Source organism: Thamnophis sirtalis, unplaced genomic scaffold (genome assembly GCF_051295495.1).
Source record: "Thamnophis sirtalis isolate CommonGarterSnake01/CBP01778 unplaced genomic scaffold, rThaSir2_p1.2 scaffold_15, whole genome shotgun sequence".
Taxonomy (NCBI): domain Eukaryota; kingdom Metazoa; phylum Chordata; class Lepidosauria; order Squamata; family Natricidae; genus Thamnophis; species Thamnophis sirtalis.
The window spans coordinates 22,408,495-22,421,904 of record NW_028261395.1 but is presented as its reverse complement, the minus strand read 5'-3'; the positions used below and the strand labels follow the sequence as shown (position 1 = coordinate 22,421,904).

The following is a 13,410-nucleotide window of genomic DNA, read 5'->3' as shown; positions in this document are numbered from 1 at the left end:
AACCAAGCTCCAGGCTGACTAGAGCCATCAAATCAATATGATAACATTGAACTTCGGGTTCAATATTCAGCCAAGCCCAGGCGTGGGATTCAGCCGGTTCATACCGGTTCATCAAATTGATTGTTGCAAGGACCCGCTGGCCTCGCCCACCATGAGCGCCCTCCCAGGAGTCTCCACGTGGCCCGTTCATCATTCCAGGTGAGTGCAGGACCCACACGGAGGCTGTGGGAGGTCAAAAAATAGATCTACCAGAAGTCTGGAAAGACCTATTTCCGGCCTCTGGAGGGCCTCTGGAGCCTGAGGAAGGCCATTTTCACCCTCCTGGAGGCTCTGGGAAAGTCTCTAGAGCCTGGGGAGGGTGGAAAAATGGGCCTACCAAAAGTACCAGAAGTCCAAAAATGGGCCTGTTTCTGATCTCCACAGCCCAAGAGAGCCTGTTTTCGCCCACCCAGATGCTCAAGGAAAGCCTCTGGAGCCTGGGGAGGGCAAAAATGCCCCCCACCATGGTGCAAGGGGCTGAGTAGGCCATGCTCACCATGGCCACGCCCACCCAGCAACTGGGGAGAGAACCGGTTGCTAACATTTTTGAACCCATCCCTGGCCAAGCCATGTTTGAATCGAATCTTCAAATTGAATATCTGAGCTGTCCACGCTGACCCAGGAAATGATCTCACCACATGTCTGTTCAAATGCTTTTGAGAACCTCCCTGGGGTACAGAAGTGAGACCTCGCACACTTTAACCTGCATTCTGTTCAACAAGGAGACTAGCTAAGTGTGCTGGCAAATCCAGAGCAATGCAGAGGAAAGTTACATAGACAGTATCCTTCACTGCTATTTAATCTCTATAGGTTACCAATTGTGAATTTATTGACTTCATCAAGATTCCTCCACTGAACAAATCTACTTAAAGTTTGCAAAGAAAGATATCCTCCCTGCGAATGGTTTTGAATCAATTCCAGAAAGCTAGAATTGAAAATAAATTATTTCTTACTCACTTCTCAGCTGACTTGAAGCATTTTTTCCTCCACTCATCAAATTTTCACATTTATTCACTAACATTTGAATGATTGACAAGGTTCACCATTGCAACAAGGAAGATAACCTTTCAAAACTGTTAAATCAAGATCATCTTCATTTGCCCATTCGTAAAGTAGTAAAGGTGGGATAAAAAACTTCTAACAAATAAACAAGTCTTTCTTTCATTTATATTCTGGATGCCATAATAGATCATAATTTATATTTTAGAAAGATGTGCTGAGCAAATGCATTTGATCTGAAAGAGCAGGGAGATTATCAGATGCTAAATCTGTTGTTAAGTCAATCCGTTGAACACCATCAATCTTTGTTGTTGGTAATGGCTTGTTTCCTACATTAATGGTGGACCATGGAGGAATTTCTCCATGGCTTGAAAGCAGAACTGGGATTATTGCAGTTTTGCTGTAGCTATTTCATCTTTTTCAAATTCTTTAACATAAAACATGATCCGTGGTTGTGATGGAAACATCTCTCATGCTTAATTGACCATTCCTTGACATTTCAAACAAAATAAAAATGTATTAGCTCCAACAGGCTGTTGCAGCCCCCACCCTTCTCATAGAAGAATGAAATATTCTAAGAAATATTAAAAAGACACAATATTATATTTCCTTGGATGAGAAATGGAGAAACATGTTTTTTTAGGCAGGAAGAGAGACTCATTCTTAATAGCCCCCACCCTCCTCAATAGCCCACAGCAGATGTCAGCACTTAAGAGAAAAAGAGATATCTAGGTCTATTCATAAACAAATGCCCTCACCCAAGATCCAACAAAGGTAGGATGGGTAATCTCTACCCATCTAGCAACAGCACTCATCACATGGCACCTGGGGAGATTACATCACCTAGTAAGGCTCAATCATGTTTGGGACTCAAGACACTACAAATTCAAGACAACCAATCAGAATACATTTTGTACTCAGCAACAGGAAGCTCCAAGGCGGGCTCCAAGAGGGGGTATAAATCTATCTATCTCCCTCCCAATGTGCTTTTTCTTTGCCCAGGACCCAAAAATCCACCTCGTCCTGTCCACCATTAAACCATATTTCCAAGCAATCTCCATGTTTCCAGTGGCTTTCTTCCCACTTGCAACTGAACCCAGATTTCTTCAACAAGGCAATGCAAAACAGAAGTCATTCATGCTCGTCCTTCTGTATCAATGTACTAACCACCAAAGAGAACCGTTCTCACAATCTAATAGGGCCACTTATACAGTGGTGGGTTCCTAACTGGTTTACTACCAGTTTGCTGAGAGAGGGTGTTTTGCGTGCATGCAAATTTTTTCCATGCACGCTGCTCGCTTTGTGCTGTGTATGCACAGTTTACTGAAAACTGTTCTGTGCATGTGCAGAAACATGCTGGCAATTGGAGAAGAGATCGGGGAATTGGTTCAGGGTGTGGCAGGCCTGGGTTGCTGCTGGTTCCAGCGACCCAGGCCGGAAAACCACTACCGGTTCGGCCAAACCGATCCGAACCAGTAGGAACCTCCCTCTGCACTTATGTCAAGGCAGTTCTAGTATTTTTGACCCAGTGTCTTTAAAAGACTTATAAGATGGGTAAGACAATTGATCAGCTATAGGCAGAATTGGCAAATCATATGATAAAGGGTGAAGGTAAAGGTTCTCCTCGCACATGTGTGCTAGTCGTTCCCGACTCTACGGGACAGTGCTCATCTCTGTTTCAAAGCCGAAGAGCCAGTGCTGTCCGAAGACATGGCCATGTGGCCAGCATGGCTAAACTCCAAAGGCGCATGGAGTGCTGTTACCTTCCCACCAAAGGTGGTTTCTATTTTTCTACTTGCATTTTTACATGCTTTCGAACTGCTAGGTTGGCAGAAGCTGGGACAAGTAACAGGAGCTCACTCCGTTATGCGGCGCTAGGGATTCAAACCACCAAACTGCCAACCTTTCTGATTGACAAGCTCAACATCTTAGCCACTCAGCCACTACGTCCCTAATCGTATGATACTTATCTTCTATTTAGGGCAGCCTGATAGTTAAAGCCAGAAGATCTCCATCACTTCGGTATCTTCAGTATAAATCCTATGGGTGATTGTTCTGCATCTGTTGTCATTATTTGATCTTTTTTGTACTTAATTTTAGTCCCATTTTTTCACTTTAACTACCAGCCCCACGAAACACTCTCTATCTGGCTTTGTAATTTTGAAGAGAAGGAAGGCCGAAGTCTGAATAAGGCATGACTTCTAATTTCTATTTTCTACACTGAGAAGCAATATTGTAAAGCAAGCAGGCCTGTAATAACTTAGGCAACCACTAGATGGCAGGAAAGGAACATGTAAAAAACTGGCTTTGTTGCCTTCTAGTGGTGGTTTGGAATTTTGCAGCCCTAATCATTGGAAATGATTCTGCTTGAGGGTCTCAATTAACTATGCAGTTTTTCTTACTTTTAATCAACATTTATTTCTATATAAATTAGTGTAAAAAACCCCTCTCTCTCCATGCAAACAGTACAGCAATAGCTTTCGAAAAGCAAGATCTGCCAGCCTATTGAGTTTTCAATTCAGCAAATTTGAGAAGCAAGGGTAGGCCAATAAAAAGACATTCCAAATCCTATAGAAGCTACCATATTGTAAATAACCCCCATGAAACTGTCAGAGTCAGAATTGATAAAGGAAATGTCATTGCTGCAAGGAGCAATCTGGGGAAAAAAGCATTTCTTTCTGGCAGTAGCAGAAGTCTACATTTCAGATCTCATAAAAGTGGACCTCGTATTTCTCCATGTTCCCCGCCACCCCCCAATTCGGGGTAAAGGAGACCTTGTTGCAAAATACCTTTCACTGAATTTTTATGTGCTTTTTTTAATAGAGTCACCTCAATCTTCCTAAACTGAAAAAAAAAAAAAATACCCCAACCTAAAATAGTTGTATCTGATCTTCATTTGAATTGCTCTAGCTCTGTGTTTACAAGTCAGTTCTGGCCAGAACTTTTCTATTACCAGAGAATCTTGCTCAGGAATTTACTTTAAAGGTAAATGTTCCCCTCACACATATGTGCTACTTGTTCCCGACTCTAGGGGGTGGTGCTCATCTCCGTTTTAAAGCCAAAGAGCCAGCGCTGTCCAAAAATGTCTCTGTGGTCATGTGGCTGGCATGACTAAACGCCGAAGGTGCATGGAACGCTGTTCCCTTCCCACCAAAGGGGGTTCCTATTTTTCTACTTGCATTTTTACATGCTTTCGAACTGCTAGGTTGGCAGAAGCTGGGACAAGTAAAGGGAGCTCACTCCATTATGCGACACTAGGGATTCGAACTGCCAAACTGCCAACCTTTCTGATCAACAAGCTCAGCATCTTAGCCACTGAGCCACAGCGTCCTCTATACTGTATAATGGGGCCCAAAATATCACATGTGGAACAGAGGTGGGTTGCTAATATTTTCACTACTGGTTTGGGTGCGCTTGGGCATGCATGCAACCATTTTGCGCATGTGCAGAAGTGTCTGAGCGGGTGGGTGGAGCCTCCCACCACCGCTACTACCAGTTCAACCAACCCAGAGGTGGGTTGCTGCTGATTAACCAGCAGCAACCCACCTCTGATGTGGAACCTTTAAGCTATCTTGAAGTAGGAAGGCAAACAAGCATTGATTTTTATTTTGTTTTAGCTAGTAACTATCTCTGCATACTTTTGAAGAGTAAGATTCAGGTTGTAGTTTGCTGATTTGATCAGATTCTGGGCCTCTAGGTGGGTCATGCCATCTGTGTTGACGCCGTCAATGGCTACCACCATATCCCCCTGGGTCATCTGTGACTGGGCTGCCTTGCTGCCAGGGGTGATCTGTAAAAGAAAGAAGAAGAAGAAGAAGAGAAGGTCAACAATATATACCACCCATTTCTGGATTCAGGTCATCTAGAGCAGTGGTCTCCAACCCTGGCAACTTTAAGATCTGTGGACTTCTGGGAGTTGAAGTCCACAAGTCTTAAAGTTTCCAAGGTTGGAGACTACTGATGTAGGGGGTCACCTTACTGTATATAATTGACAAGGTCAGGTTTAAACCACACTTGGTGCCCCGAGAGTGTGGTTCTCTTGTTCCATTTTTTGCAAACCAGAAGGCACAAAATCAAAATAAGACAAAATAGGAGTCAAAATAAAACATAAGCACCAAGCAGGGGATGAAAGTCAAAATGATCCATGACTAATCTCCCTTTGCAAAGACAAGGGAGGACTTAGCTTCCACGGGGCAGGGAAAGAGTGGACAATTTGGAATAAGCCAGACTAAAAAACGCAAGAGAATTCACTCTGGCCAGGTGGCCATCAGCCAACCCATAAACATATTTATGGATCTATCAAAAGGTGTAACCAATGATGTCATTCACATGGAGTTCTCTAACTCCCTGAGCATAACCAATTGAATACAAAGATCTATCTCAGTGTTTCTCAACTTTGGCAACTTGAAGTCCACAGGACTTCAAGTTGTCAAGGTTGAGAAACACTGATCTATCTTGTCATTTGCCAACCAATTAAACTCACTTCTCCGCCTCTCCTGCATGCATGGCATTACCTACTGTGATAATAAAATATTTGGAATGAAAAACCTACCACAGGAACCGCAAAACAGCACCGCACGCCAACCCTGAGCTGCACTTCTCTACCGTCATAACTTATTTCGGAATGGTAGAGGAATTCAAGAAATCAATGCCTGTTACAGTGAAAACCCATTTCACAATCCTACTTTTCCCAGTTCTTGCTAATCATGATGCTTTTTGTAACTCTTCAACTGTATTAAACTGATGGTTATGCAAAACTGAATGGAACAGCCACAATTTGCCTATTCCATATGTTATTCATCGCTCTTCTAGTTTTTTGAAATAGGTGCGCAAAGGAGGTATTTACACTAGCGCAGTGATGGCTAACCTTTTTGCCATCATGTGTCAAAAGCAGGGGGAGTGCGGGGGTTGTACATGCGCATCCCCACACCCAAAATTCTATGCGCCCTTCCCTCACGCATGCGCGTGTAACCCCCTGCGCTCCTCCTGCTTTTGCCCCCTGATGGTGCAGTGCACCTGTTTTTCGCCCTTCCCAGGTTCCAGACTCTTTCTAGGAGCCTGGGGAGGGCGAAAATGGCCTTCTCGCCCACCCACCCCCAAGGCTGAAAGCGGCCCATTTGCTGACTTCCAGTTGGACCAGAAGTCCTGTTTTTCACTCTCCCCAGGTTCCAGAGGCTTTCTAGAAACCTGGGGAGGGTGAAAATGGCCTTCCTCACCCTCACCTCCCTGGAGGCCCTCCGGAGGCCAGAAATGGTCCATTTTCCGACTTCCAGGTTGCTCATTGGGTGGTTTTTCTCCCTCTGGAGGCTTCAGGAGGCTTCCCTGAAACCTCAGGAGAGCGAAAAAAAGGCCCAACGCACAAACTGGAAGTCCATTCCCAAACTTCCGGTTTGTGCATTGGACGGTTTTTCACCCTCTGGAGATTTCACGGAAGCCTCCGGAGGGCAAAAAACAGCTGGAAATCAGTGGGCCAGCACGCGCATGCGCTCTGGAGCTAACAGGGCAACGCCTCGCATGCCTTCAGAAATGGTTCCACATTTCACCTGCGGTAAGCATGCAACAGATTTGCCATCACAGCACTAGTGCATATATTACTAGTGCCTCACTAAGAGCTTCTGAAAACAAACAGGATCTGAGGTAGCAAGTGCAGATTTTGTGGACAAAATCTATTTTGATGTCAGAGAACCACGACTCATGGGAAGCCTCAGTCATAACAATATCAGGTTTTCAATTTCAATTATACAGCATGTGTTTGTGTTTGTGCTTTTATAGTTACAATGTACACTGAAGATGGCATTTAATTTTGTTGTATGATGTACAATGACAATAAAGCAAATTAAACTTTGCTCTCCCTTATGCTTGCACACATTTCTGTACATTTGGAGAAACTTGTGATGAACGGCGGGGTCTCTGCACCAGTGGTGGGTTCCTACCAGTTTGGCCCAGTTCAGCCGAACTAGTAGTGGTTTGGCGGTATGGGTCACTGGAGCTGGCAGTGACTCAGGCCTGCCACGCCCCAAAACTGGTTCCCCGTGAGCAGGGCCATCTTGTTTTTCAATTTTAATTGCACTGCACATGCATGCGCAGCACACATCAAGTGTGCGTGTAGCGCGCACATCAGTAGTGCCTGCCAGAACCCACCCCTACTCTGCACCCAAAAGATGTGGTGGTGGTGGTGGGGGACAATGATGGTGATTGTGATCCAAGACCCTTCTCTTTTTTAGGTGTGCCTCATATGTGATGCATGTGAAAAGAGGCAGGACTTCACAATCAAACGAGCCAGTAAATGAAACCTTACCCCTTTGACATGCCTCTGGGCATATATAAAAAGGAGGTGGGGTTGGGATCACATGTTTGTGGCTTCTAATTTAACTTTTTTGATCGCCTTCTGTCTGTGGCAATCCCTGAATATGCCTTAGTTGCGTTGAACGAGCCAACAGGCAAAGCCAATTTTTCTAACAATGCAGATCCGTTCCTGTTGAAATATGTTCCACTGTTTAAACAACCAACACGCCATGCATAACGCAGTTGGTTCTTGATACTTAACAAAAAGCTATGCAAATACATCATCCGGATCACCCAACTTTGAGATGGGGATGAAAAGAAAAACAAGACCAGCATTAAATGGAGACAAATGGCAACTTCAGACTATTGCCGGAAGGAGCAATCTAATTAGGGTTCAGCAGCTGCTTTGGCTTCTGGTAGAGACAAACCCACACAGTCTTCTCAGCAATAGTACAAGAGTGGTTTTCTATCACCTTCAGTTTCATGTTGTGTCTTAACTTCTCCATCTAACTTACAGCCTTAGTAAAGTCTGCGAAAGTTCATCCATCTAACCAGAAATGGCATTCAGGAACCATATTTTCTATGGTCAAAATTGGGCTCATGTAACATAACTCCTCAGACATAAAAGATTCTGCTGGTTTCAGAGCTGTGATTATTTATCAAGCAGAAGCAGTAATGTGTGAGCACAACTCACACAAGCTCTTTGAAAAAAGGGAGAGAGAGCCCCTCTCCCTCTAATAATAAACATTGTGCCCATCTTGGGAACATTGCTGTCTATCTTGTCAGAATAATGTTAACTATGTTAACTTGCTGATGGATTCAAATTCAGGAAAGCCAATGGTGGCTCATTCACACCTGCTCGTACTTATCAAGGATGAAGAGTCATTGCTGAACCTTTTGAGAGGAGGAAGAGGAAGAGGAGGAAGAAGAGGAGGAGGAGGAGGAGGAGAAGAAGAAAAGGGGGAGGGGGAAGAAGAGGAGGACGAGGAGGAGGAGAAGAAGAGAAGGAGGACAAGGAAAAAGAGGAGGAGGAGAAAGAAGAAAATGGGGAGAAGGCGTAGGAAGAAGAAGAGGAGGAGAGGATGAGGAAAAAGAGGAGGAGGAGGAGAAGAGGAGGGGAGGAGAAGAGAAAGAGGACAAAGGGAAGGAGGAGGAGAAAGAAGAAGATGAGAAGGGGAGGAGGAAGAAGAAGAGGAGGAGGAGGAAGAAGAAGAATCATCATCTCATGGACTTCAATATAGGTAATTGACTAATCAAAGTTATGACAGACCACCTGAAAGCTACGTCCAACCTGGTTCCAAAGTTCCAACAACTCCCTCCACCATTCATACCACCACACACATGTAGAACTAATATAGTCAAGCTGAAAAATTATGTCTTTTCATTCATCTAATTTTTGTGATGATTCCTCCTATGAAACTGGAAGAAGACCAAGTCAAGCTGCTCTATCCTTGGCCTTACCCATGAATCAAGCCCAAAGGATGCAAAATATGACTATTTTTCAAGCGTATCTGCAGAACAGATATTGTATTGTAGTTGTGGTGAGTTATCAATCTCTTTTCAGAGGAACCTCTGCAAATCTCTGTTTTGCAATCACTGCCCCTCCCCTTTCCTTCCATAGGGAGATTTAAATTCCTTATATGCACATTCTAAATATAGATTTCCAAACTCTTAAGGAAAAAAAAAACATCTTGCAGTACAGCCATTTTCGTGCCTTTATCTCTTCCTGGGCTGCTGTAGACTCCGAAAGTATTGGTGTAAGAAGTGTCTGACACATATCACACTCAACAGCTCCTGAATGGAATTATTCATCATACTCCCTGCTTGTGTAGGAGGTTCCATTAAGAGTGTAACAGATTAACAGAGTTGGAGGGGACCTTGCAGGCAGGGGTGGGATAGAAAAATGTCTCTGCCCGGTTGATGAGTAGACATGGCCATGGTGGGCGTGGCCTACCCAGCCTTCTGCACCATGGCGGGGGGTGTTGTTTTTGCCCTCTCCAGACTTTGGAGGCTTTTCTTGAGCCTCCAAGGGGGCGGAAACGGCCTCCCCGGGGCTCTGGAGGCCCTCTGGAGGCCAGAAATGGGTCCATTTTTGGACTTCTGGTACTTCTAGTAGGCCTGTTTTTTGCCCTCCCCAGGCTCCGGAGGCTTTCCCTGAGCCTCCAGGAGGGCAAAAACATTTTCACCCAGGCTTCAGAGGGCTTCCGGAGTCCAGAAATGGGCCCATTTATGGACTTCTGGAAGGCCTGTTTTTTGGCCTCCCAAAGCCTCCGCATGAGCCCTGCACCTACCTGCCATGATGAATGGGCTGTGTGGAGACTCCTGGGAATGGCGGGAAGAAAGGAGCAGGGCCAGATAGTCCTTGCAACAACCAATTTGGTGAACCGGATGCAAAATTAACATCTGGTTTGCCCAAACTGATGCGAACCGGCTGAATCCCACCACTGCTTGTAGGGTACTAGTCCAACTCAGATGTTGCTCAGATGGGTTATTCTTCAATCTAGATTGTAAAATTCCCTGATCAGTAATGGTGTCCTCTTTTCTTCACTACCAGTTCGGTAGCGAGAGCGTGTGCACAGACGTCTGGGCATCCTTGATGATGCCTGGGTGGGTGGGCGGAGCCTTGCGCTGCCACTACTACCTGTCCACCCGAACCGGTGTGAACCGGCAGAATTCTACCTCTGTCCTTGATGGTCCCTACATGGCAGAAAAGCATTAGAGAGTCTTGAGGCCCAAACATGATAGTCATATAGGCAAACAACATTGATTTTACAAGTCACAGACAATCATCTATGATGATGCATAACATGGGGCAAGGAGGATGGTGGTCAAAATGACAATGGATGGGCATTGTGCTATCCAATGTGGCATTAGTGTGCAGTGTGCAACATCGACAAATACAATGACAGAGGAGAACCTAGGTCTTTATCATAGCTTGGCCTAGGCCTTATCTTCATTGTTACCCTAATCTGCAGCCAAGAACGAATTTGTGAAATAAAAAAAAACTTGGCTTGTTCAAAGATGAAAACATCATCTCATCTATCCCAAGTTTCATGCTGGAAGGACATCAAGTTAGAAACAAATCCTATTAAAGACAGATGCGAGTCCCTTGGACTGCAAGGCGATCCAACCAGTCAGTCCTAGAGGAGATCAACCCTGACTGCTCTTTAGAAGCCAGATCCTGAAGAGGAAACTCAAATTCTTTGGCCACCTAATGAGAAGGAAGGACTCCCTGGAGACCCTCTGGGAAAGGTGGAGGGCAAAAGAAGGGAACAACAGAGAATGAGGCGGCTGGATGGAGTCACTGAAGCAGTCAGCATGAGCTTAAATGGACTCCAGAGGATGGTAGAGGACAGGAAGGCCTGGAGGAACATTGTCCATGGGGTCACGATGAGTCGGACACCACTTTGCAACTAACAACAACATAGATAGATGAATTTCAACTGTTTGGTAGGTGAGAGATCTGGGTAAACTCCTTTGAAATTAAGCAAGACAATCTCCAAGTAAATAATAGTCTTTCCCCTCTCCCTTCCCTTAAATTTTTTTCAGCATCCCTGGGACATTGCAGTGACTTCTCAGTATTTTGACAAAGTCCACGAGAGCTGAAACATCCAGAAAAGAGATTAACACTGGACAGAAAAGCAAACTGAAGGGTGACTGAAGAGAACCCACTTTAAGCAAAGGGTATGCTTCCAGAACAGATCCTCCTCTTCAATGCTGAAGAATAACTTACTAAAATTAGACCCTAATTGATTTCCACTATCTGTTTCTAAAGAAGCCCAAAGCACATGATTGGGACATAATCAACAGTAAGCGACCTTTCAAAGCACTGTGACAGATAAGGTAATGCCAGCTCAGTTGTATTGGGGGGAATCGTGGAGGATGGGACAACACACTCTTCTTCCAATCTAGAAGCAAGACCTTCTAAAAATCCTCTACTCACAATAGAATCCCTTATAACACCAGATTTGAAATTTTGGGCTTGGACAATCTGGAACTGTGCTGCCTGTGATATGATCTAAGCACAGTACACAAAATTGTCTGCTACAACGTCTTACCTGTCAATGATTTCTTCAGCTTCAACCTCAATAATACACGGGCAAACAATCAATACAAACACAAAGTAAACCGCTTGAAACTCAATTGCAGAAAATGCAACTTCAGCAAGAGTGGTCAATGCCTGGAATGCTCTACCTGACTGTGTTGTTACAGCCTCAAACCCCCACAGCTTCAAGCTTAAATAGCAGATTTATATACCGCTTCATAGGGCTTTCAGCCCTCTCTAAGCGGTTTACAGAGTCAGCATATTGCCCCCATCAACAATCCGGGTCCTCATTTTACCCACCTCGGAAGGATGGAAGGCTGAGTCAACCCTGAGCCGGTGAGATTTGAACCGCTGAACTGCTGATCTAGCAGTCAGCTGAAGTGGCCTGCAGTACTGCACTCTACCCACTGCGCCACCTCGGCTCTTCACAGTAAACTGTCTACTGTGAACCTCACCCCATTCCTAAGAGGTCCATAAAGGACACGAGTGTGCCTAATGTCCTGCTGTCCATGTCCTGTCCTACTGTCCCCATTTATTTGTATTCATTTCTTTCATTCATATCTAAGTTTATAATTATACCTGCTATCTTATACAAGTTTGACAAACTAATAAATACAAATACTCTCTATCAGCTGATCTGCAATCTACCATCTTAGAATGGAATACCCAGATGGTTCCTAAAAGGAATTACTTTCCTTGCATTTTGCTGCTATCAAATGAAATGTATGCAGGTAAGCTGAACCATTTCAGACTGCAGATGTGAGTTTATGGAGTTGGATGCTCCCCTATATGGAAACCATTTGGAGTATTTGCAAAATGGGCACTCCTAAAATGGGAATTGCTGGGTGGTTACTACATATTGTGATATTGGATTCCTCTGGCAACTCAGTAAAAAAAAATCAAAGCTGGTTGCATGTTCATTAGCAAATATGGAGTATCTACTCATCAGATACTTTGAACCTCATAGCAAAGAGATCTGTAGCTGGAGAAGGAACTGCTCCTGGTTTTCCTTTCATATCATGTATGTGAAAGTGTAAGACTTTCAACATCTCATTTTGTCATTTATGAAATGTTCCAAAATGCCATCATTTATTATAACAGTCAACTGTCTGTTGACAACTGGAAAACACTTCAATCAAATTCCGTTAGAGATCAGTTGCCTATATATTTATTGAATATGCATTGAGATTTTTTAGCAGTGATTACATTCAGAATTCAGCTTATTTCACTGGAGAAAGCAATTATGGTTTGGAAGAGTTAGTGTTAAAAGGAAACCAGGCCACCAAAGAACAGGACTGGGCACCATCAAAACTGACACCAGCCAAAGTTTAGAACTCAACTCAAAAAAGCTGTGCAAGACCGGAAGATGTTCAGAGACCGGGATCATAGAATCACTTGATCAAGTTGGACACAATGGAATGGATAACCACATCATTAACCGTATCAGAAGTCCAGTGAAGTCCAGCAAACTTAGCAGAAGTCCATTTTCATGTCAATACTTATCAGTCAATTACTCAGTTTATGTAACACTAGCTGGATACCCATGCTTCGCTATGAAACTATGTGATTGGGCTTGATAAATTGACACTTAAAGCTTGAAAATTAAGGAGTAGTTAAAAAAAGGAACTGTATTATTTCGTTACCAGCATGTTAACATAAGGCAACTGGCAGTTGGAACAGAGTTCTTTCCAGGTGGGGAGGGTGAGTAGAATGTCTAACTCCTAAGCATCAGAGCGTGTTAATACTGTATAAGAAATACTAATGATCTGATGGTCATTTTGAGAAATCCTTTCTTAGCAAGCACCTAGAAGCCAAGAGGAACATATGTGTCAAATTTCAAGTTTGTAGGCTTTATGGTTCTGGAGATTTTGTGATGAGTGAGTGGCATTTGGCTTTTATATATATCGATGTTAAACTCTATTATGGTTTGCTTAAACTTGGCTTAGTATGTTGAGTGAAGCTAAGCCATTGTTGCAGGTTTTAGTTTATGGCTCAGTTTAAACAAACCTTTGTGACTTATTAGGCAAATAATGGCTTATAGC

General features: G+C 43.9%; 1 protein-coding gene across 8 annotated transcripts in view; it reads right to left on the bottom strand.

Moving 5' to 3' along the window:
- LDB3 (LIM domain binding 3) overlaps positions 1-13,410 on the bottom strand; it is a 170,787-nt gene that overhangs the window by 91,631 nt on the left and 65,746 nt on the right. For all 8 annotated transcript variants that reach the window (XM_087701852.1, XM_087701850.1, XM_087701851.1 and 5 more), the window contains one exon: positions 4,677-4,828. In XM_087701852.1, coding sequence (XP_087557978.1) covers positions 4,677-4,828 — 152 coding nt within the window. The remainder of the gene's footprint in view (positions 1-4,676; positions 4,829-13,410) is intronic.